This window comes from Mytilus trossulus, chromosome 10, assembly GCF_036588685.1.
Source record: "Mytilus trossulus isolate FHL-02 chromosome 10, PNRI_Mtr1.1.1.hap1, whole genome shotgun sequence".
Taxonomy (NCBI): Eukaryota; Metazoa; Mollusca; class Bivalvia; order Mytilida; family Mytilidae; genus Mytilus; species Mytilus trossulus.
In genome coordinates this window covers 37,635,663-37,660,066 of record NC_086382.1, presented here as the reverse complement: position 1 = coordinate 37,660,066, position 24,404 = coordinate 37,635,663, and the positions used below count along the sequence as shown (strand labels likewise).

The following is a 24,404-nucleotide window of genomic DNA, read 5'->3' as shown; positions in this document are numbered from 1 at the left end:
AATATATGCACATTGTAGGAAATTATCAAATGTATTTGTCGAGCTTTAAATTTTAAAAACATGACGAAAAGCGAGGATCGCAGAGTATAAATCAATTTCTGTAAAAAAAATCATATATCCGACCATGAGCATTAATAATTTTTATACTGAAATTTACACCCAGCACTTAAAGCTTTTAATTTGGTTGGGTAAATCTGAATAGTTGTTTCTTTTTTTTTTTACAAGGAAATCGAATTGTTTAAATGCAGAACGCGAAGAGGACCCCACAATACTGTAACACTGACAGAAATATCCACTTTTATCGCTTGCTCAACGTGGAAGCGGGGTAACAAGAGACTGTAGTTGTACATTATAGTAGACAGTTTGCAGGATAAAGCAAATAGCCATTTCTACACTTTATGCAAAATGTGATGGTCACTTTTTTTATTCGTATAAATTGCTTGAAGATCTCACAGAGTCAGTATCTTATTTTCATAGAAATGTCTATATGTTTATTAAGATAACATCGAAACAATGTTTATAACCTATTATTTTTTAAAATTATATCAAATGCCAAAAGTAGAGAAAATATTTTCATATTAGAGGAGACAACAAAACTAGAATGAATAAAAACACCAAAAATACTACCACAGTTTTAAAGACTACGAAATAGGATTTCACATGTAAAGAGCGTTAACTATGTATTCCGTTCATTGTTCAAGAATTTCATGCCTCTTTTTCAAATTTACTTGGAGGTAAAAGCGTTGACCGAAGCACGTTTTATATGAATCGCTTCATATTTAGCACTGAAAGCGCTACGCCTTTAAAATAAGCGCACGATCAACGGTTTCATAAGAAGACCATACATCGACCATTATCATTAAAATCTTTGTCATTTGGTCTATATGCCTAGTTGTCTCATTGGCATACCAAACCACCTAATTCTATTTACCACCGAGACTGTACCAAGGCTTCTGTCGTCACGAGTGAAGAATATATATTTTCGTATGATACCTGTATTGACCCATCGTCTATAGGTAGTTTCTCTGTTGCACACTGCTTTGTCTCAACTTCAGGGCAGTTCTTTTTCAAAATTTTGAGAAAATCTGACATTGGCTCTGTGGCAATGTAAGTAACTGTCTAAAAAAATTCATATTTTTATCAGTAATTCAGAATCTTCATGATTTATCCATATTGTAAAAAAGAATTGCGGCTAATCCATATATTTCTTTCCATAATATTAGTATATATAAAGGACATTGGAAAGTCTTATAAAATCCTTTTTATTTTTCATACTATTGAAAGGAAAAAAAGCTGCTAATGTAAAATGCATGACAAATCTACAGAAAACCTTTCCCGCAAATATTAACATCTGTTGAGACCGCATTGTCAAAAAAAGATTCGAATAAAAAAAGTGTTGACAGATACATGTACGTTGATAGAAATATTATCGTGCATGACTTTGAATAAGGATGAGATGAATATTTGATCGTGTAATCGTCGATATAAAGAGACAAAAATCTGAAAGCAAAAAATTATTAGACCATTTTATACTACCACTTATATATTTTTTTAAAGCTGAGATGAGACCTTTCATGAACGTGAACAGACTAAAACAAATATTTACTTCAATCAATTATTAAGTCATTATATACTTACTACATATTATTTTATATGCAATATATTTTATTTCATCATGTGCATGTAAAAATTTGTACAGGGCGCAATATATACATGGAAAGTGATAATTCCCACTAAAATAGGTCTACATACATGTATCCAACATTTGCATTTTTTATCCCTATATCCCACCTAACACACGTTTAATCCCTTATATCCTACATCCCTTTCATCTTTAAGGATTACATTGATCTTACATCGCTTAACTTTGAAATTATTTTCTGTGTAAATTTTCCAGTTCCAGCACCAAGCTCTAGGACTGTCATGTCTGAATCTGTAAAATATATATAGGTACATCTGTTCTTGGTTACAGACAGCAAAAATATTTATATTTATAGCCGATTCCATTGAGTGTGTAGGCAAATGTAATAGCCTCGGTTTTCTTGCTTGCTAGCTGAACCGTGAAGTCATTATTAGGTAAGATATACTGCCTCTTTTCGAAGTAGTCTAGTGACTAGTCCTATATACAGATATATTGTTTATCTTTCGGACTAGTCTACTCTTAAAAAAGGGTAGTTTACTTAACCTTATAATAACTTCATGGTTCAGCTAGCAAGCAAGCAAACCGAAGAGATTACCTTTGCCTTCACACTCAATGAAATCGGCTGTAATATCAATACAGTTTTAACATAAGACTGTGGCATGTTTTTTTTAATTGCCGAAGGTCGTACGGTGCTTGTAGTTGTTTACTTTTACATTAGTTTCTCTGTGGTGGAGAATTGTCTCATTGACAATCATACCACGTCTTCTGATATTTTTTTTTTATATTTAAGAAGTTTTAGATAAGAAAACACCAGCTTATAAACCCCTGGGAACATTCAAAACAGAATGCTTAAAATCAAATGGCAAAATCAAAAGCTCTAACACATTAAATTAAAGGCAACATATACAAAACAAAGAAATACCAAATATTCGACTGTCTTTTAACTTAACTACAGCAGTGCCAAACACATACAGTGATGGTTGGGACAGAAGTCAAATCAGAAGGTACAAAACATAACACAAAACATGACCTATAGAAATATTTAGCGGTTTTACGCGTTGGTTATAGCCTTGACGGTAACACGTCCATTGAGAAGGAAAAAACAGGGTTTTGGTGCATACCACATGATTTGATCATTAACAGTTATGTATTTAATTCAGCTTTCAACCAGCAAATATTAATAAGACCATGAAGTAAAGAATGAAGATAATGATGCTAGATTTATTTATTAAGAGTTGCGCACCTGATCATGAAAATTAAAAAGAATAATCTAGTGCTGTGTTTTTAAGGTCCGTCAGTGTATTTAGTCATTTAACAAACAAAATAGCATACCATATTGAGTATCTCTATACAACATCCGTTTTACTTCATTCGCTGCTTCGTCTGTATAGTTTGGTCTGTTAGAATCGTAATTCGAACCCTGGATTTTGACAAGAATACTTAGAGAAAGACAAATTGAAATATTGATATATATTTTGCCTGTCCCAATTCCACAGTGTAGATACTATTCTGTACGCTATCCGGAAGTCGCGATTTTCGAAGCGATGACTACCAACTGGCTAACAGGACGGTTATGCCTACGGTGACTTTTCTCATCATTTGTTTACACCTATATCTATAAAGTGCTTTGAACATCTTCAAGGTATGTAAAGCATCATAAATATGTGTAACTTTAACAAAAACATGCAGTAGAATATAAAATATACGTGTGCATCATACCAACTTCATAGAAAAAAAGTGAAATCGATGGACAATTTTGCTCTCGTAGTACAAAACAAATAACCTTTTATTGCAAATATTTGCATCAGTTTAAAGTTCAATATATACTGTTTCAATATTCGTTTCGTTTTTAAGTAGAACATTCGTATTTCCCATAAAAAATACGTTTTCCTTGAGGATCCCAAAATAAATTACTGTACGATCAGTCCATAACTGACTGTATTCTAGTAGCGATTTCAATTTTTTTACTGTATGACCAGTCGTGATTTTGAAGAAAAAAAAAGGCAATTTGAAGGTATCTACGTATTTATATGATATTATGAACTGTCTGGAGGGAACTTTAAAGTGTAATATCGTTCATCAGACAATATAAATATAGATATGATGATTTTTGTAGACTACAAAATAATTGTATTTTTGTTCCGTCAGTCTTGTTTAAAATCAAACGCCTAAAAAGCAATACTTGATTTGCTTGTGGACTTTGTAATAGTGTAAAGTTGCAGTTATCTTTTTAGTTATAACATTTTAAAAGACTATTTACACCGTCCGCCGAAACATTCAGGTTAAAAGTTAATATTAGTCGACCCTGAGAAAAACTTTGGGATGGGGTGAAAAGGAGGCACATTGTTAATATCTACTGACTTTGTTATTTGAAAATTATTAATGAAATGAACATGTTAAATTCAAATCAATATAGAATCATATTCAAAACTGTGTGGTCCTGGCCATTGATTGACGACCTAAATTATCCCATTGACTGGGACAGATCAAGTGAACGTTTGTCGGTAACGACCATTGCTCACTTCTTACTTATTATAGAATTTAAACTGTGGGGTCACCATAGGTTCTTAACGCCTTTAATAATAAAATAATTCGAAAAATTATTCAGGAATAACCTTTATGTTTTGATTTATATTATTGATATAAATCAACACATCGTATTATTCCGGATTAGTTTTTCGAATTACTTTATTTAGGTGTTGAGAACCTTATGTGACCCCACAGATTCAGTGTCTTTAACAAGTACATAGTGAGCAGTGTTTGTTACCGACACACGTTCACCTAATCTGTCCCAGTCAATGGGATAATTTAGGTCGTCAATCAATGGTTGTCAAAAAAAAGGCAGGATGAGTAACATGGCAAAAAAAAGGCAGGATGAGTAACTTGGCAAAAAAAAGGCAGGATGACATTTGTTGTAAAAAAGTCAGGATAAGCTAAGAAAAAAAGGCAGGACCGAATAGACTGAAAAAAAAAAAGGCAGGATAGAGATTACAAATAAAAAAAAAGCAGGAAACAATTTTTCATCCTAGCCCCCCCCCCCTCATAAAAATCAAATGGTAGCTTCCTAAGTTATATCACTGCTTCACTGCGTTGTCGTTTTGAATATTTGTGATTTTGTCCTCATTTTTGTTCGATGTTGTTTGCTTTAAGTTTGGCATTTTATCGGTCTGGCGAGTACAGCTTATTTAAAAGGGATTTAAACGTTTGTTTTTTTTCATATTTCAATTGTGCAGGGTTAAAAGGGTTGTTGGTGTGTATCGGTGTTTGTGTTGGTGTGTGTGTGTGTGTGGGGGGGGGGGGTTAGATTTAACAAATACGTATTACCTCGCTGTATATAATTTATGGTCGTTGGTTTGTCTCATGTGAATTATTTTATTCAGGGAACATTTGAGACGCGGAGGGAAAGTTGTATAATTAAATTGGCAATCAATTGGCAATCATATTTCATCTTCTTTTTGAGGTAATATATGTAAATTTAAGTATTTACAACTCAATACAACATGCAGTGATTTGTTTAAAAACTTGAGGTATTGAGAAAAGAATTACCGAAAGTATTCTCCCGCCGCTTCTGAAGTCCATGTTTTGGAAAAAAATACATCCCCCTAAAAAAAACAACAACCTGAAAACTAAAATATAGGTGCAAAGTGGCATCATTTGATAAAGAATCTGAGAAAGTTTTATTAATATACGGTAAGTTTAGGAAAGTTGCGTACAGTGAATGGGTACCACCCAATAAGGTAGTGGAAAAGCCCTTATCACGGAAGTAGAAAACAGTGAGTTTTCTAAAAAATGAAAATAAGAGGTGCACAATTGAATTAAATGATAAAGAATCTAAAAAAGATTCATAAAGTTAAGTGTCTGAAGGAATTTGTGGATATAAAATAGATACACCCAATATAAAGCTATGGCAAAGTCCGTATTTGAGATATAAAAACATGAAAAATATTTTCACCAAAAAATAGAAATAGAAGGTGCATATTTGCATTGATTGATTAAAAATGGAACAATTTCAGAACTTTAATAATTGGTTTAGGAGGTGGTTTTGGAAAAACCTGATAGGTGCCCCATATAATGCATAGTCCGTATCTTATACAAAGAACCCCCATAACAGATGTTTACTTTAATTCGAAATAGACGGTGCACAATACAGGCATTATAATTTATGATAAGGAATCCGGGAAAGATTAATTAAGTCATATCAGTGACGGATAAAAAAAAAGGCGATCCGGCGGATTGAAACCCTTTTTAACTATCAATGCATTTGTATGGGAACATATATTTGGAATCCCCTTTTCTCCTGGATTGGACCCTCTCTCCATTTAAAAATGGCTGGAAACCCCATTGTATATTAAGTGGTAAATGAGGAGATGCACTTACAAAACCGGCCAAACATAGTATAACTGTCCAACGAACGAACGGAAAGACGGACTTCATTATCATTATAAACCCCCGCAGTGTTGTACAATTGGGTGTCACAGAAATAGCTCTACTCCCAAAACAAAGTGAAGTAACTGTGATCAATTATAGGCTACAGTACGGCCTCGAATGTGTGTAAATACATGCATTTTTGTATTACAATTAAATCTGTGCGTTTGTACAATTTTAATTGTATTTGTTTGGCTTTTTAAGAGCCAATCTGCCAGAAAACCATGCAAAACCGTCCGAATGCCAATTTTGACAAATGAGTTCATACTTGGCACATTGGTGCACCTTATTGATGTTATTAACCACACAAATTTTTTTTTGGAAATTTTGAACCGATCTTGATTTTTTTAAGGCGCCATCTTTAAACAGCTGAAATTGCTCGAAAACGTCAAAAATAAGCCTTTTTTGGCATGTTTTGATGGTTTAAATAAAAAAACATGGCAATATTTATAAATTTTTGATAGTTGTTCCTAGTAATACATCACTTTAGGTGTAAGAATGCATAGAAATAACAATGCTGTCTATAAAGTGTATGTATAATCTAACCGTTTCAATATGTCCTATTTAGCTTCAAGTCCAAAATGGCTGATTTTGGTCATCTTTAAGAGCCAAAATACTCCAAGACCCGTTTATTATTGTAAAACAACATATCTACTTGCAAAGTATAACTATATATACTCAATCAAAAAAAATATTAAGCTCGGCAAATAATGTTGATGTCTAGTATATGCCACAACAAAATGGGGTAGCCTGCATATTCAAATTTTCTCAATTTTGCCGTCTAATTTTTAAAATCTGACATATTATAAGATCTGGATTTATAAATAAGTATAACTGTGGTAGAGACGATTTTCATTGATTTTATTATTTTAATCACTTCTCTGTATAGTTAATCATTATTACTTATTGATCAGTTTATCTATGTATTATTTAATCATTAGAGTATTGAGTATTAATCAGCTATGCTTGACCGCACAGTGGTAACTGTTTCTACCTATACAATTTATATATCATTAGTTAGAAAGCTCAGGTGAATTTCTCTGTGGTCAGAATTATCTGTGTTCTCATTGGTTAATTGGGACATACCCCCAGATTTGAAATGGGTATTGTTTGAGTAAAATGGAGAATTTATATTTACTTTAGTTTGTGCCATTTCTATATTGTTTGGAATGGAATGATATTTCATTGATAGTCATTTGCAGTATTTTGGACATATGGAATTTAGTATATTCACTTTATAAGGTAAGAATGCACTTTATTTACTTTGAGTAGAATGAGAGATGAATGAATTGTATGGAACGCTTTAAGCCCTATTTGGTAGGTATAACCCTATATCCCTATATTATGTAAATGTGTGTAAAAGAGATGATTCCGAGTATGAGTTATATGAAAGCGTAGTTTGCAAGTAGGGAGATAGATTTTTGAATGATTCTGAGAATGACCTTTGACCCTTATGTCATGAGTCTTATACGTCACATTGCTTTATACTGATACTACGTCATAGCCTGTAATTTTAATATATGATAATCAAGTTTATATTACTATTGTGATTGATTATTAAAAACATTGTAATGCTTTGATTATATGGAACTGAAATGTGTATTTGAATACTTATTGTGTTGTACATTGCTTGTAGGACCCATTGATCATACAGACATATATTTGATGTTAGAAGTAGAGCATTGGTTATAATGCTAATGTAGTGCTGTTGATGTTATAGCCTGATTCCATAAATCGGTAAGGCTTATCTTGATCTCTATTGATATACGTATTATTGATATACTATGGTACCTTGATATATGTTAATAGAATGTTTGATAGTTATATTCAAATATAGATCATATACTTATTATTACGTTTACGTTCGTTATGGCTATGATATTTTAACTTTGTATTTATTAAATGACGTCAGCCTTTATAAATGCAATATGTGATTACTTCATATGTAACTGTGATAGTTAATAACTTTATTATATATTTGTTATTATTATTTCAGGGCTGTATTTATTATATTTCTTGAATATTAATAAAGTATGAAGAACCCTAAACAGAGTGTTGTTATACGAGCATTAAAACCACCCTGTAATATTGGCGCCCAACGTGTGTTTCTGGTGGATTAAAGAAACAGAATTTGATGACATTTTCCGAAGCTGAAGCTGTTTTACTACACATTACGATATACAGGAAATTACTGGTGTAAATAGAGTTCACCTACAGTTATGTTGTACATGATTGAATTTAAACACATGTATATAAATAAACTGATTTATAAATAGATTCATTATATATATAGAATGGTGATTCACAGTTAGATGATTTCTAAATATACTGATTTGTATTAAACATTGTACAATATATAATATACTACGGAGACATTGAAATAGTATTGTGTAAAGAAGAACAACCATTCATTTTACACTCAAGGTATTGATTGGTGTAATAACTGACATTTGAGATATATTTTTTTGTTTCTACTAAAAAAAAAAAATTGAGTGATTAATTTGAGTTAAATAATTTATCTGAAGTATAATGAGGTGTATTTTTTATCTGTAGCTGTATATAAATGTATTGATAGTGTTTAATTGCTGTATTGCGAATTTTTGGTGTAATTTTTTTTGTATTTTGTATAAAAGAAAATATAGATTCATGACATAGCCCAGCCCTTAGCAAGTTCACATAAACTCGTAAAGTTACACATAACTTTGCTGCTGCGGATTACACAATAAAAAAAATTACCAGAACGGTAAGTTTTCATTAGTTCAGAATAGAAGCAGTGCAAATCATTCACGGAGATATTTTTTTTTCCGTGAGGAGTTATCTACTCATAGTTATTAGTAAGTATATAGAGTGCAATAAGTGCCAGGTTGGAATACGAAGGTAAATAGTTCCGAATTGATTCTTTGGGTGTGCAGTGGTTTTGAATTGCAGAGATTTTCATATTGCTGACATTGAATTGTGTTGGTAGAACTGTTATTTTTGTGTTTCAGGTATTAGCATTTTGATTAATTTAAGTGATATTGTATTACATATTTACTGCTGATTGTTTATATAATTTGTTAATTAAGTTAGTACTCAGAAAGGTATAACATTACGCACAATTGGTGAGTATTTGAGTGTGTGTAATTTGCAGAGGTACAGCAGTAGTTGAACATTTAAGTAGTAAGTTTCTTTATCTTATATTAATTTCATTTTGTTCGGTGAGGTTAATTTATTCATTATACTTGTTGAACATTTTAATTTTCAGTCAAGTAGTTACTACTTTATTTTTTTGTCATTCCGATACTTGCGTTACATTTTGTAAGGATCAGACACGTAGTTACTATATACATAAGAAGCCGCACTATAAATTACACCGTTAAGAACATTCAACATGTCAGATTACTTGACGGAAGAAGAGATTGCTAATATGGTAAAAGCATTCAACGATATGGAAATACGACCATCTGCTAGCTCACCAGAAGAATTTAAGACTTGGTTAGAAGAATACAAGGACGATGATGATGCATTGGATGCTTATATACCTAGGATATCGACATTTACTGGTGATGATACCAACTCAGCTAGATATGATATATGGAGGTATGAAGTCTTATGCTTAGTCAAGAACCGTTTTACTCATGAAACTATCAAAATGGCAATTAGAAAGTCACTAAAGGGAAATGCTGCAGTAATACCAATGAGATTAGGAGTAGATGCGACAATAGATGATATTATCGACAGAATGGATAGTATCTTTGGTTCCGTCTTCCCAGTAGAAGCATTACTTGGACAGTTTTATACTGCTAGACAACATGAAGATGAAGATGTCGCATCATGGGGATGTCGCTTAGAAGATATTTTACGAAAAGCAACAGACAGAGGGAAAGTAAAACAAGAAGATACGAACAGTATGCTTACATCTAAATTCTTTGAAGGACTTAGACCTGACATCAAGAACATTGGAAGATACAAAATGGATTCTGTCAAAGAGTTTGACTTACTGTTAAAAACATTTCGAATTATAGAGAAGGAACACAATCTAGGACCAAAGAAAGAAACCACACCAGAAAAGAAGACACACACAAAACCGAAACAGCAGACAACCATAGAGAATAAACAGATACAACAGCTTACTGCAAGAATTAATCAACTAACAACTGAGATTCAAGCTATGAGACAAACAAGTGACGAAAGCAATAAAGAACAGATTAAATGGAGACGTAGAGATACTTACCAACAACCAGATGAAACAATTTTACATCGACCATTATACCACAATAAGAGAAAAACTCCCAGATCAGAAACTATTTGCTGGAGATGCAAACAACCAGGACACTATGCAATTGAATGCACCGTTCGACTAGATCATTCTCGGAAAACTGTAAGAGCACTTAACTTACAACAGACTTTTGTTATGGAACATACTACTAACTCAGATTATGATACAAAGCTAGATCCAAGACTGATCGGATCAGCAAATGAAGTTACAGTTATTCTGAATGGACTTACCACTAAGGCATTATTAGACACTGGGTCAACTGTGTCCACCATAAGTCAGGAATTCTACGAAAGAAATTTACAGGATACGACATTGAAACCTATCAACCATTTTCTCAACATAGAATGCGCAGATGGACAACCGTTACCATACATGGGTTATGTTGAAGCAGATTTACAACTCACTGGATCATCTAGATTTAAAAGTTATACAGGATTATTTCTGGTAGTACCAAACAGTCCGTATCACAAAACTGTTCCGTTACTTATTGGAACCAACATTTTATCAACAGTGATGGAAGACATTAAAACTGCACATGGAGAACGTTTTCTTCAAGACGCAAATTTGCATACGCCGTATTATCTAGCTTTTAGATCAATATCACTAAGAGAGAAAGAACTAGAACGTCACCAAAACAGATTAGCAGTAATCAGATCCGCAGAATATAAGCCTATCACTATACAAGCTAACAGTGAAGTAATTGTTAAAGGATATATGGACAGAATGATTGCTTATCCATCTACCGTATGTATGCAACATGCCACACACAACTCTATCGTACCAGATGATTTAGATATTGTACCAAGCCTAGTAACTTATGACAACAACAACAAGCAAGATGTTATACCTGTACATATCTCCAACATCACAACTAGAACCGTTACCATTGCACCAAGATCATTACTTTGTGAACTTCAACCCGTAGTAGTTCAAGAAAACAGTAGTTCATCTACATCAGATATTGAGGATATCATGGATCAGATTAATTTACCGAAAGACACATTAGCGTTTGATGATTTAGAAAAAGGAAAATCACTGATACAGAGTTTTAACGATATCTTTTCTAAAAGTGACACTGATATAGGATACACATCAATGGTTAAACATAGGATTGAACTTACAGAAGATACACCATTTAAGCAAAGACATAGACGAGTTCCGCCATGTATGCTTGAAGAAGTAAGAAATCATCTTCAACAACTACTTTCGGCAGGAATTATAAGACGCTCTCACTCTCCGTGGTCGTCTAATGTTGTACTAGTTAGGAAAAAGGATGGAAAACTACGAATGTGCGTAGACTATCGTCAGTTGAATGACAGGACAATAAAGGATTCATACGCTCTTCCGCGCATTGAAGAAATACTGGATTCACTAGGAGGGAATACTTACTTTACCGTTTTAGATATGAAAAGTGGATACCACCAGGTAGACATCGCCGAAGAACACAAACAACGTACTGCGTTCACTGTTGGACCGTTGGGATTCTTTGAATTCAACAGGCTACCATTTGGACTTGCCAACTCACCTGCTACCTATCAACGTTTGATGGAGGAATGCCTTGGCGATTTACATACAAGAATATGTTTTATCTACTTAGATGATTTGATAATTTTCTCTCGTACATTCGAAGAACATCTGGATAGATTAGAAAGAGTATTACAACGTCTCCGAGAAGTAGGATTAAAACTTTCTCCAAAGAAGTGCAATTTCTTTCAACGCAAAGTGAAATATATTGGACACATTGTATCATCAGATGGAGTAGAACCGGATCCAGAAAAGATAGAAAAAGTAGTAAATTGGCCAAAACCAACAACAGCAGAAGAAGTCCGCCAATTTCTTGGATTCGTGGGTTATTACAGGAAATTTATACGAGATTTCTCAAAGATTGCACGTCCACTCACTGATCTTATGCCATCAACAGGAAGAAAAGTACGAGGAAAGAAAGATCAGAAACAACAACGTAAACCTTGGATGTGGAATAAAGAACAAGAAACAGCATTCCATCAACTAAAACAGCATTTATCATCACCACCAATACTTACCTTTCCAGACTTCAACAAACCGTTTGAATTACATACCGATGCCTGTCAAAATGGACTAGGAGCAGTTTTGTACCAAGAACATCATGGACTTAAGAAAGTAATAGCATATGCAAGCAGAGGTCTTACAAGAGCTGAAAAGAATTACCCCGTACATAAACAGGAGTTTTTAGCGTTGAAGTGGGCCGTAACAGAGAAGTTCAAGGACTATTTACTTCAACAAAGATTTACAGTATTGACGGATAATAACCCGCTCACATATGTACTATCAACAGCAAAACTCGACGCTACAGGTCATCGATGGTTAGCTGCACTATCTTCGTTCAACTTCGACATCATATACCGTCCTGGTAAGAATAATGCAGACGCTGATGGAATGTCTAGATTGCCTGGTATAACTAACCAACAAGAAACTATCACGTCAGATTCAGTAAAAGCCGTATGTAAGTCAACACTTCAATGCAACTATGTGGAGTCTTTAACACATTCATCAGAAGTATTGGATGATATACCGGAAGTTTTACATGGACAACAAATTGATATAAGAGAAGCTCAAAAGGAAGACCCGATTATCCGATATTGGTTGACACAGGTCAGTAAAGGTATCAAGCCACAGAAACATGATATAGAATCATCACCATACAACAACTTATTATATACCAACTTTGAAAAGCTCAGAATAAAGAAAGGACTACTGTACAGAAGGATCATGATTGAAAATGAAGAAAAAGATCAGCTAGTATTACCAACTTCACAAATACAACCCGTACTGAAGACATTACATAACAACATGGGTCATCAGGGACGAGACAGAACTACATCACTTATAAAAGAAAGATTCTTTTGGTATGGCATGACGAAAGACATAGAACAATGGATACAAAAATGCCCAAGATGCATATGGAGAAAGACACAAACAAATGAAAGAGCACCACTTAAAAGCATAACAACTAGTCAGCCTATGGAAATTGTGTGCATGGATTTCTTGAAATTAGAGATTTCAAAAGGAGGATATCAATATGTTCTTGTGATAACAGATCATTTCACAAGATACGCACAGGCGATCCCCACTAAGAATACAACTGCAAGAACCACCGCAGATGCATTTTTTCGAAACTTTGTTGTACACTACGGTTTGCCTCATCGAATACATTCCGACCAAGGTGCTAATTTTGAAAGCCGTCTGATTAAGGAGCTCTGTGAAATCACTGGGATTAGAAAATCAAGGACAACACCGTACCACCCACAAGGCAATGGCCAGTGTGAAAGATTTAACAGAACGCTTATTAACATGCTAGGAACACTCCAGAAAGATCAAAAGAGAGATTGGAAATCATACTTAGCTCCGATAACACATGCATACAACTGCACAAAACACGACAGCACAGGCTATCCACCGTTTGAATTGATGTTTGGACGAAAACCAAAATTGCCAGTAGATCTTATGTTTGGACTTACAGATGATAAAGAAGTGAAAAGTGCAACAAAGTATATACATGATTTAAAAGAAAAGTTGAAGAAGTCATACCAACTAGCATCAACATCTGCTGAAAAATCACACATGAGACAGAAGAAAGGATATGACGAGAGAGTGAAAGGTGCTATACTCCATAAAGGTGATAGAGTATTAGTCAAGATACTAGCATTCGAAGGAACCCATAAACTTGAAGATAAATGGGAGGAGGATCCTTATATAGTTATAGAACAACCGAACATTGAAATACCAGTTTTTGTAGTCAGGAAGGAAAATGGAAGCGGTAGGAAAAGAACACTTCATAGAAATAACTTGTTACCTATTGGAAGCATAGATGTTTTGGAAGAGGAGGTTAGGCCAGTACCAGAACCAAGAAAACCTGTTCCAAAGCCCAGACTCAGACGTAATCAACCACAAAATTTTCTCAATTTTGCCGTCTAATTTTTAAAATCTGACATATTATAAGATCTGGATTTATAAATAAGTATAACTGTGGTAGAGACGATTTTCATTGATTTTATTATTTTAATCACTTCTCTGTATAGTTAATCATTATTACTTATTGATCAGTTTATCTATGTATTATTTAATCATTAGAGTATTGAGTATTAATCAGCTATGCTTGACCGCACAGTGGTAACTGTTTCTACCTATACAATTTATATATCATTAGTTAGAAAGCTCAGGTGAATTTCTCTGTGGTCAGAATTATCTGTGTTCTCATTGGTTAATTGGGACATACCCCCAGATTTGAAATGGGTATTGTTTGAGTAAAATGGAGAATTTATATTTACTTTAGTTTGTGCCATTTCTATATTGTTTGGAATGGAATGATATTTCATTGATAGTCATTTGCAGTATTTTGGACATATGGAATTTAGTATATTCACTTTATAAGGTAAGAATGCACTTTATTTACTTTGAGTAGAATGAGAGATGAATGAATTGTATGGAACGCTTTAAGCCCTATTTGGTAGGTATAACCCTATATCCCTATATTATGTAAATGTGTGTAAAAGAGATGATTCCGAGTATGAGTTATATGAAAGCGTAGTTTGCAAGTAGGGAGATAGATTTTTGAATGATTCTGAGAATGACCTTTGACCCTTATGTCATGAGTCTTATACGTCACATTGCTTTATACTGATACTACGTCATAGCCTGTAATTTTAATATATGATAATCAAGTTTATATTACTATTGTGATTGATTATTAAAAACATTGTAATGCTTTGATTATATGGAACTGAAATGTGTATTTGAATACTTATTGTGTTGTACATTGCTTGTAGGACCCATTGATCATACAGACATATATTTGATGTTAGAAGTAGAGCATTGGTTATAATGCTAATGTAGTGCTGTTGATGTTATAGCCTGATTCCATAAATCGGTAAGGCTTATCTTGATCTCTATTGATATACGTATTATTGATATACTATGGTACCTTGATATATGTTAATAGAATGTTTGATAGTTATATTCAAATATAGATCATATACTTATTATTACGTTTACGTTCGTTATGGCTATGATATTTTAACTTTGTATTTATTAAATGACGTCAGCCTTTATAAATGCAATATGTGATTACTTCATATGTAACTGTGATAGTTAATAACTTTATTATATATTTGTTATTATTATTTCAGGGCTGTATTTATTATATTTCTTGAATATTAATAAAGTATGAAGAACCCTAAACAGAGTGTTGTTATACGAGCATTAAAACCACCCTGTAATATAACAACAAAAGGAAAAGAATAATTAATGTTTCATTTAATACATTAAGAAAAAAATCATATACAAATACAAATTATTCATTACAAATCTAGAGGCTCCCAGGAGCCAAAATAGCTTGAATTGACAAATTGTGCACCTCAAAACTATAAAAAACACATAATTCAAAAGCAATAAATTTAAAATAATTTAGAATAAGTTCAGGCTGTAAAAATAAGTTTTTCTGACCACTTTTGCAATATTTTCTTATATCATATTGATATAGCTGTCAGATATTAGCAGAAAACTCTGAAAATTTGTAAATTTTCACACTTCAGGGACAATAGCTCATAGATGTTACGTCCAAATTTTTCAGAAAAATTTTGGGTAGTAAAAGATCTTGACATTTTGATAGTTTTTACAATATATATATATATATATACATATATGTATGATACTTCTTCTAAAGTTTTTAAAATAATGGTTTAAAATAGAAAAATGTAAACAGTTGCAATATAGAGATGATTTTAACAGACACTAAGAGATGGACTTTTTTATGGCCCTTTGAGCCTAGTATGCTAACAAGGTAATATTTGCCAGATTCTTATATATCTATGTTGCTGCACTGTGGTCAATAAAAACATGAAAATCATAAATGCATCTACTGTAATGTAGTCAATACAAAAATGATAATCATAAATGTATCTTAAACTAGATGTGTCAAAGCAACACGAAAGGCTAAGTCTCAAAAATTTGAAAATCTGCAATTTCAATAACACATGTGGATACAAACATGATGGTTGTCTCACATATAAAAAGTCAGCTCTAAATCTGGAGGCATATAGAAAAATGTCCATATAAATGTGATTTTTGAACAATTTTCAAAGTTTAAAACCCTTAATTCTGGAAAAAATTACACAGCGGAACGAAAATTAAACTTGATATGTAACTCATCATGGTTAGCTCACATACCAAAAATCAGCCCAATATCTGAAAGCATTTTAATAGAGGAAATGTCCCTATATTTTGATTTTCCAAAATTTTTCAAAGTCCAAAGCCCGAAATTATAGCAAATATTAGGGTAGCATGACGAAACTTAAACTTGATCTGTAACTCACATACCAAAAATTAGCCCAATATCTGAAAGCGTTTAGGAAAAAAGTGCATATAACTGTGATTTTCAACAATTTATCAAAGTCCATAGCGGGTAATTTCAACAGAAATTAGGGGAGTGGAACAAAACTTATACTTGATCTGTAACTCATCATAGTCAACTTACATACCAAAAATCAGGCCAATATCTATGACGTTTAGAAAAAAACACTGTATAATGGTTTGTTTCGGAATGACTGAATTATGGAATTACGGAAAATCTGAATTTTAGTACAAGGGTAAAACTTAAGGCACCAACTACTTTGTAACTGGCCATAAAAATCCCATAACTAAACGAAAAACAAATTACTTCAGTTTATATTTACTAGTGCCAAATTTTCAAAGAATTTTGAATGAAATTGAATAGCTGTTTAGATTACTGTCATAACTGTACCTCTACAGGACATCCTGAGAAATAACAAAATTAAAGCAAGTCATATGAATCTTCAAATTTCAATAAAGTTAAATGTTTTTTTGATACTTGAACAGCAAGGTTTTACTATAAAAACAAGTGTACATTAACTTTCTTGTAAAAGAAAATCCATAACATAAAAATCTTCATTTAAATGATGAACTGTTATTTTTTGGAACATCATCCCATGGAAGATGTAAGTAGTGGTTTAAAGATCATGAAGATGCAAAGTTTCTGTTACTTGTTTGGTTGGTTGAAATTGTTTCTGTCAGAGGCATTACCAGTCTTCCAATCTGATGTTGACTGCTGTAAAAGTTCAGTTAGCTGTGAGTCTAGATCTGAAAATCACAAAACATACATGTACATATATAGATCAGGCTGTTAGCTTTCATATTTTTTCATTTTTCTAATTTTTTGGCCTTCTATGGCTAAATAGATATGCAGTATTGGTCTTGTGCATTGTTGAAGGCCATATGGCATATGAAGACCTATAGCTTACATATAAGTTGTATGTCATTTATTCTAATTGGCAATCATACCACTTTTTTTCATATTTTTCATTTACATGTTTACCACTGACAGGAAATAAAGATGACAACTTTTTTTTTTGCCATCCTTGGTGGCCATCTTGAAAATGTAATAGTTGTTGAATGCAAAACATAGGAGCCGCCCTACATACGTACAAATGTACTACATGTATTCCTACTACACATTGAATTAGTATAAAAGTGATTTTTCAATGGGAAAACCAAGATAACAAAGACATGTTCAATAAAACTGATGTATAATTATTATAAAGGTGATGACGTATATACTTTGTATGTCATGATAACCATATTTTCCAAACAGTTAAATTAATATATAAGTTAATAATTACATTAGATGTAAGTTTCATTATAATACGTTATTCTGATTGGCTAACATGTTATTCCGTAAACAATTGCATCAGACAATAACATTCATCATGCATGGTGACACGAGGTCCCACAAAAAAGTGCACAGGTGAATTAAATAAAACTGGATAAAAATCGTGTTTTCATGATTTTAGCTAAAAAAATGTAATTATAAGTATTGAACACTTCTTTTTGAAACTTTATAGGGTTGTAAAAGCTTTGACCGTGCATACATTTTTAGAATGAAGCGCTTCCGCGCTTCATACAAAATGTACTTCGGTCAACGCTTTTACCACCCAATAAATTTACAAAAAGAAGCATTCAATTCTTAAATAATATCTTACCAGTATCTTGTTCTTTACATGTATTTAGTTTGACCTGGCTATTTATTGTCACATTCACAAAAATCATCAGCATTGCCTGCATCTATTATCATGACAATAGTCCTACAAATGAAAAGTGTTAAACTATAAAATAATTCTTCAATTTTGTATCACAGGAATTGTAGGGTAGTGTAGCATCACTGTGCATGTTTTTTTTGTTTCTTTTAAAAAGGGCTCTATAGTTTACTTTTTAAATTGTTATTTGGATGGAGAGTTGTCTCATTGGCACTCACACCACATCTTCCTATATCTATCTATAAATATAATTCATACATTTATACATACATGTACATCAATGTACATGAAAGGTCCCAAAATTGAACTTTATAAAAGTTTGCAATGCCTTTTGATTTTTTAGTCGCCATGGCCTACATTCATTGACATTGTATAATAGATCATTAAACAAGATTATTCTTTAGATAAAGTTACCTAGTGTTTCATGTACAGTATGTTGTATGTAAAACATGTTTTGGAATGAGGCTTTACCACCAGGTAGAAGCTTTTTTAATAAACAGAGACCTGAACATGTACAACTTCCATTAAAAACTTAAAATTAAACTAAGGGTAAGAGAATAAAAACATATTGTCCTGCTTAATGTTGAACATGTTGAAATAAATTTTGATTACTATCATGCTTATGGTCTATAAATTGTTTTTTAAGCAAAAAATAAATATACATGTACATGATGTATATTGTACCCTGGTTAATAACTTAACAATTTAAATTCTGTCCTTAGCTGACAAGGATATTTTGACCATTCTAATCCCCCTTTCTTTTTTGGTAATTTAATGGTCCCAAGACTCATGCCATATACATTTAATATATAACTGTTGCATGGGTTTATTAATGCGGTTTTATAATTCAAGACTGAAATGTGATTTAAATTTTGCGATATTCAGAAATATCCTGTTTGATTCATATAAAAAATACTCAAAATGTGAGTTTTAATTAAATTGCAATTACAAAAAAAAAATGTTTTACATGATTACCCTTTCACATTCTAGCAATAATAAAAACATTACAATAATTTCTCAATTTACAGTATATTATTTGTTTGCACTTGGTTATAGGAAATAGATAAGATGTCCTAGAAACAGGTCAGGTGTAAAAGAATATTCACATGCCCTTTCAACTTCAACTCCCTCTGTTCTTTTTTTCATCTGGCTATTGTATCAAATGTTGGTCCCCTAATTTCAGATTGACTATATAGTGGGTCTTATTAGGGTCTAAGCGTGATGTGGGATTGCCAATTTTTCGTAAGCGTGACAGGGGAAAGTCAAATTATTGTGCCGTGAAAACAGGAATTAAGGTCTAGCCGGACAAGGGAAATTATAAACTAGAGGCTCTAAAGAGCCTGTGTCGCTCACCTTGGTCTATGTGCATATTAAAGGACACAAATGGATTCATGACAAAATTGTATTTTGGTGATGGTGATGTGTTGGAAGTTCTTACTTTTCTGAACGTTCTTGCTTCTTACAATTATATCTATAATGAACCTTGCCCATTAGTAACAGAGAAAAATATTTGGTAAAAATTAACATAAATTTACCGAATTAATGAAAATTATTAAAAATTGACTATAAAGGTCAATAACTCCTTAAGGGGTCAATTGACCATTTAGGTCATGTTGACTTATTTGTAGATCTTACTTTGCTGAACATTATTGCTGTTTACAGTTTATCTCTATCTATAATAGTATTCAAGATAATAACCAAAAACGGCAAAATTTCTTTAAAAATTACCAATTGGAGGGCAGCAAGCCAACAACCGATTGTCCAATTCATCTGAAAATTTCAGGGCAGATAGATATTGACCTGATAAACATTTTTATCCCATGTCAAATTTCCTCAAAATGCTTTGGTTTTTGAGTTATAAGCCAAAAACTGCATTTTACCCCTATGTTCTATTTTTAGCCATGGCAGCCATCTTGGTTGGTTGACTGGGTCACACCACACAATTTTTAAACTAGATACCCCAAAGATGATTGTGGCCAAGTTTGGATTAATTTGGCTCAGTAGTTTCAGAGGAGAAGATTTTTGTAAAAGATTATTTAGATTTATGAAAAATGGTTAAAAATTGACTATATAGGGCAATAACTCCTAAAGGGGTCAACTGACCATTTCGGTCATGTTGACTTATTTGTAAATCTAACTTTGCTGAACATTATTACTGTTTACAGTTTATCTCTATCTATAATAATATTCAAGATAATAACCAAAAACAGCAAAATTTCCTCAAAATTACCAATTCAGGGGCAGCAACCCAACAACAGGTTAACCGATTCATCTGAAAATTTCAGGGCAGATAGATCTTGACCTGATAAACATTTTTACCCCATGTCAGATTTCCTCTAAATGCTTTGGTTTTTGAGTTATAAGCCAAAAACTGCATTTTACCCCTATGTTCTATTTTTAGCCGTGGCGGCCATCTTGGTTGGATGACCGGGTCACGCCACACATTTTTTAAACTAGATACCCCAATGATGATTGTGGCCAAGTTTGGTTTGATTTAGCCCAGTAGTTTCAGAGGAGAAGATTTTTGTAAAAGTTAACGACGACGGACGACGGACGCAAAGTGATGGGAAAAGCTCACTTGGCCCTTCGGGCCAGGTGAGCTAAAAATGAGAATTGGTTAGGTGCATAGTATAGCTGGGATACTGGAATCTAACAAAACAATAAGCGGTGTTCCGCCAAATCCGGGATCAGAACCCCCCCCCCCCAATGAAACCCCCTTAAACGGCCTTTATACATGTATAAGGAACTAATGAAAATTGATTGTTAAGAGTTGTACTTATGAAAATTGATTGTTAAGAGTTGTAAAATGTACCTGATCCTAGTGGAATGACTCATCCTGTATACACCCTGTCACGAAATGATGAAGATCCTTGGTCAGCTTTCAAATTGGCTTTGCTGGAAGACGTTGGACGGGATGTTGACATCTTGCTTGACTATGATGTCAATGAATTCCATGAAAGTCCCTGTACTTCAAGCATATTCTAACATGTCTAAGACGAGATGATATAACAACCATAGGAAAATAAACCACTCCTCGTCTTATATAAAACAAGGACTCCTGTTGGAAATTCTACACCATAGTTTTCATCATGTTTATTCACTAAGTTATGATTATTGTCTGGTAATTTATTGTCATGATTGGCAGATTCTTGCATTGGCAGTAACTATTCTTTTGGGAAATGCTAATTTGGTCTTTAGTGCATTCAGATATCTTAAATAGTTTGTAATATGAAGATGCATAATGCTGGGATAGCCCAAAATACTCCTCCTAGATTATTAAAGTTGCAAACTTCGCTGTAAACTTTGTCTGCCAAGTCCATCACTGGGAGCTGACATGTTGTCCAAGGGAGATAAGTCAATGGAAGAGCATAAAAGATGTACTCCCTGGTTTCAGCCAATATTTATTGATTTTTGCACTTGCAGTACAAAAACGTCTTATTTAAATTTTTAGACATATCTATTTTACTTTTTTAAATGATTTTATTAGCTATTTTATTACAATTGTATTTCGAATTAAATTAAAATCAAAATCAAAATGTGCCAATTCGGGACTAAAATCACCATTCTTCCAAGGCAAAAATTAACATGTATTAGTCATTTGCCAAGCTTAATATTTTAATCTATTATAAAAAATATACCATAATTAAAACTAATATAAGTTGTAAACATATACGGAATGGGTCTTGCAAGTTAGAAGCAAGTAAAAGTCATGTAAATTCATGTATGGAAAATCCAGCCTTTGCGTCCGTGCTCCTGGCAATGTGCCAAATAGTTTAAATGTTCATTTGTATTGACCAGAACATGGTAAAATGAATGGGTTCCAACTGACATTACTCTAAAAACTCAACTCCCCTATTTAATATGCTTCTGGGTAGTTCTTAAAAGGCATTAAATGTTGGATTTTTCCTTGGTTTTCTAATGAATTTACATAATTATGCAAATGAGGCTGTTACTAAAAATAGATACAATTCTGGCGAAAATTAAGTAGCCAATTTTTTTTATTTTATGTCAAGGATTGAGATGATATATAAAAATTTGTCATGTTGTGATTGTCGATTTGGACGATTTTCTGAATATTGCATGGTTTTCTGGCGGATTGGCTCTTAACTATTTTGATCTGAGCGTCACTGATGAGTCTTATGTAGACGAAACGCGCGTCTGGCGTATAAAATTATAATCCTGGTACTTTTGATAACTATTAAGTATAACGGAGGACAATTCTGAAACTTATACATATAACAAACCTTCCTCTTGTTTTAACAACATTTAAACATCCTTATACTGAATGTAGTAAGTCGAGTACACCCTATTAAGCTAAACATGTTTCCTATAAGTTTTTTTCAGGATGTTAATTTATTGAAATATATTTGAGTTATTTCGAAAAATGACACCTTCTAAATGTATCGTAAATAACTTTGAAATCACTACTAGAATATAGTGAAATAAAGATTTTAACAACATTTAACATCCTTATACTGAATGTAGTAAGTCGAGTACACCCTATTAAGCTAAACATGTTTCATAAAAGTTTTCAGGATGTGAATTTATTGAAATATATTTGTGTTATTTAGAAAAATGACACCTTCTAAATGTATCGTAAATAACTTTGAAATCACTACTAGAATACAGTGAAATAACGACTGATCATACAGTTTCAAAATATACAAGCGAGACTGATCGTACAGTGAGAAATTCAAACAAGTGTTATTTTCTTATTTCTGGCTTCAAAGATCTGGTTGAAACTTTTACCACCACTTGAAATATATTTCATTTAGTTAATTAAGTCTGGTATTTACGTTAATTTGTACACTAAGAGGGTAAAAAGATTGTTTTTAGGTTCACAGACTGATTGTCCTTAGTGATGCACTTGAAAATCTATTGATTAAGACAGAGATACGAATAATGAATGTGCTAAATTTAATTCTAAACCATTTGAGAATATCGATGTCAGCTGAATTAATCATTCAGCAATGTACAAATGATCCAATTACCGTTTAATTCAGTATATCAATCAAATTTCACATACTATTCAAAGAGTTCTCGCTTCGAAAATCGCGACTTCCGGATAGCGTACAGAATAGTATCTACACTGTGAATTCAGGAGCCTGCAATTAAGTGGTTGTCGTTGTATATGTGTTACATATTATTTTTTCGTTCATTTTTTGTACATAAAATTAGGCCATTAATTTTCTCGTTTGAGTTGTTTTACATTTGTAATTTCGGAGCCTTTTATAGCTGACTATGCGGTATGAGCTTTGCTCATTGTTGAAGATCTTGCGGTTACCCATAGTTGTTAATTTCTGTGGCATTTGGTCTCTTGTGGAGAGTTGTACCATTGACAATCATTCCACCTCTGCTTTTTTATATGCTGTTAGTGTTGTCGGGAATGGGTCACCGTACCTCATTTATTTTTAACTAATGTTTATAAAAAAAAAAAATGAAGATGATCTTAATAATTAATTGTGATATACTCACGTCAGTAAAACCTTTTTTGACGCTGTTAGCCAAAGAACCGGCAAATCTTTTCGGTGAAGTAGACATTATGATCTTGACGGCACCAAACCACAAGCTAGTTTTATACATGTATACTCCTTGCTAACATACAGCTGAAGTGTTTTACATAAATATCTGTGTATGATACACACATCATAGATAACAAGTAAATTTATTCTGAAGATTAACGTTCCGGTTTACCTGTATATTTGTACCTGGCAATAAAAAATACCAGTATATGTAACATAAAAAAACATTCCATTTCTTTATAATTGAGTACCAGCGTTGGCGAGTACTTATCGGTGAAATAAGAACTCCTTTCATTGTCCGTGTTATATTTATAAAACTACATAACACAAGATCTAGAGAGCTTTTAATCGAATACAAAAACATATGCATCATAAAAAAATGAAAAAAAAAAAAAAATTAAAATTTGGAATTAACATTCAGAAAATTTAAAATTAAGAAAAAAAGCGTTATAACATTTGATATTATCTTT

The 24,404-nt window shown here is 32.7% G+C and overlaps 1 protein-coding gene and 3 long non-coding RNA genes across 4 annotated transcripts; 2 read left to right on the top strand and 2 right to left on the bottom strand.

Annotated features, from left to right (window-relative positions):
• Positions 1-927: 927 nt before the first annotated feature.
• On the bottom strand, positions 928-24,001 carry LOC134687871 (uncharacterized). Its single transcript, XM_063548329.1, has 4 exons — positions 23,888-24,001; positions 2,975-3,062; positions 1,857-1,933; positions 928-1,119 (listed from the first exon to the last, which is right to left on the bottom strand). Exons 1-4 carry the CDS (start codon positions 23,993-23,995, stop codon positions 928-930), a joined length of 465 nt encoding a protein of 154 aa, XP_063404399.1. The 5' UTR covers positions 23,996-24,001.
• LOC134686215 (uncharacterized) lies at positions 6,918-8,398 on the top strand. Its single transcript, XR_010101564.1, has 3 exons — positions 6,918-7,309; positions 7,704-7,804; positions 8,064-8,398. It is a non-coding gene; the product is annotated as an uncharacterized LOC134686215 (long non-coding RNA).
• LOC134687305 (uncharacterized) lies at positions 14,345-15,562 on the top strand. Its single transcript, XR_010101758.1, has 3 exons — positions 14,345-14,736; positions 15,131-15,231; positions 15,491-15,562. It is a non-coding gene; the product is annotated as an uncharacterized LOC134687305 (long non-coding RNA).
• Positions 17,348-21,756, bottom strand: LOC134686214 (uncharacterized). Its single transcript, XR_010101563.1, has 3 exons — positions 21,225-21,756; positions 18,359-18,460; positions 17,348-17,459 (listed from the first exon to the last, which is right to left on the bottom strand). It is a non-coding gene; the product is annotated as an uncharacterized LOC134686214 (long non-coding RNA).
• Positions 24,002-24,404: the final 403 nt, after the last annotated feature.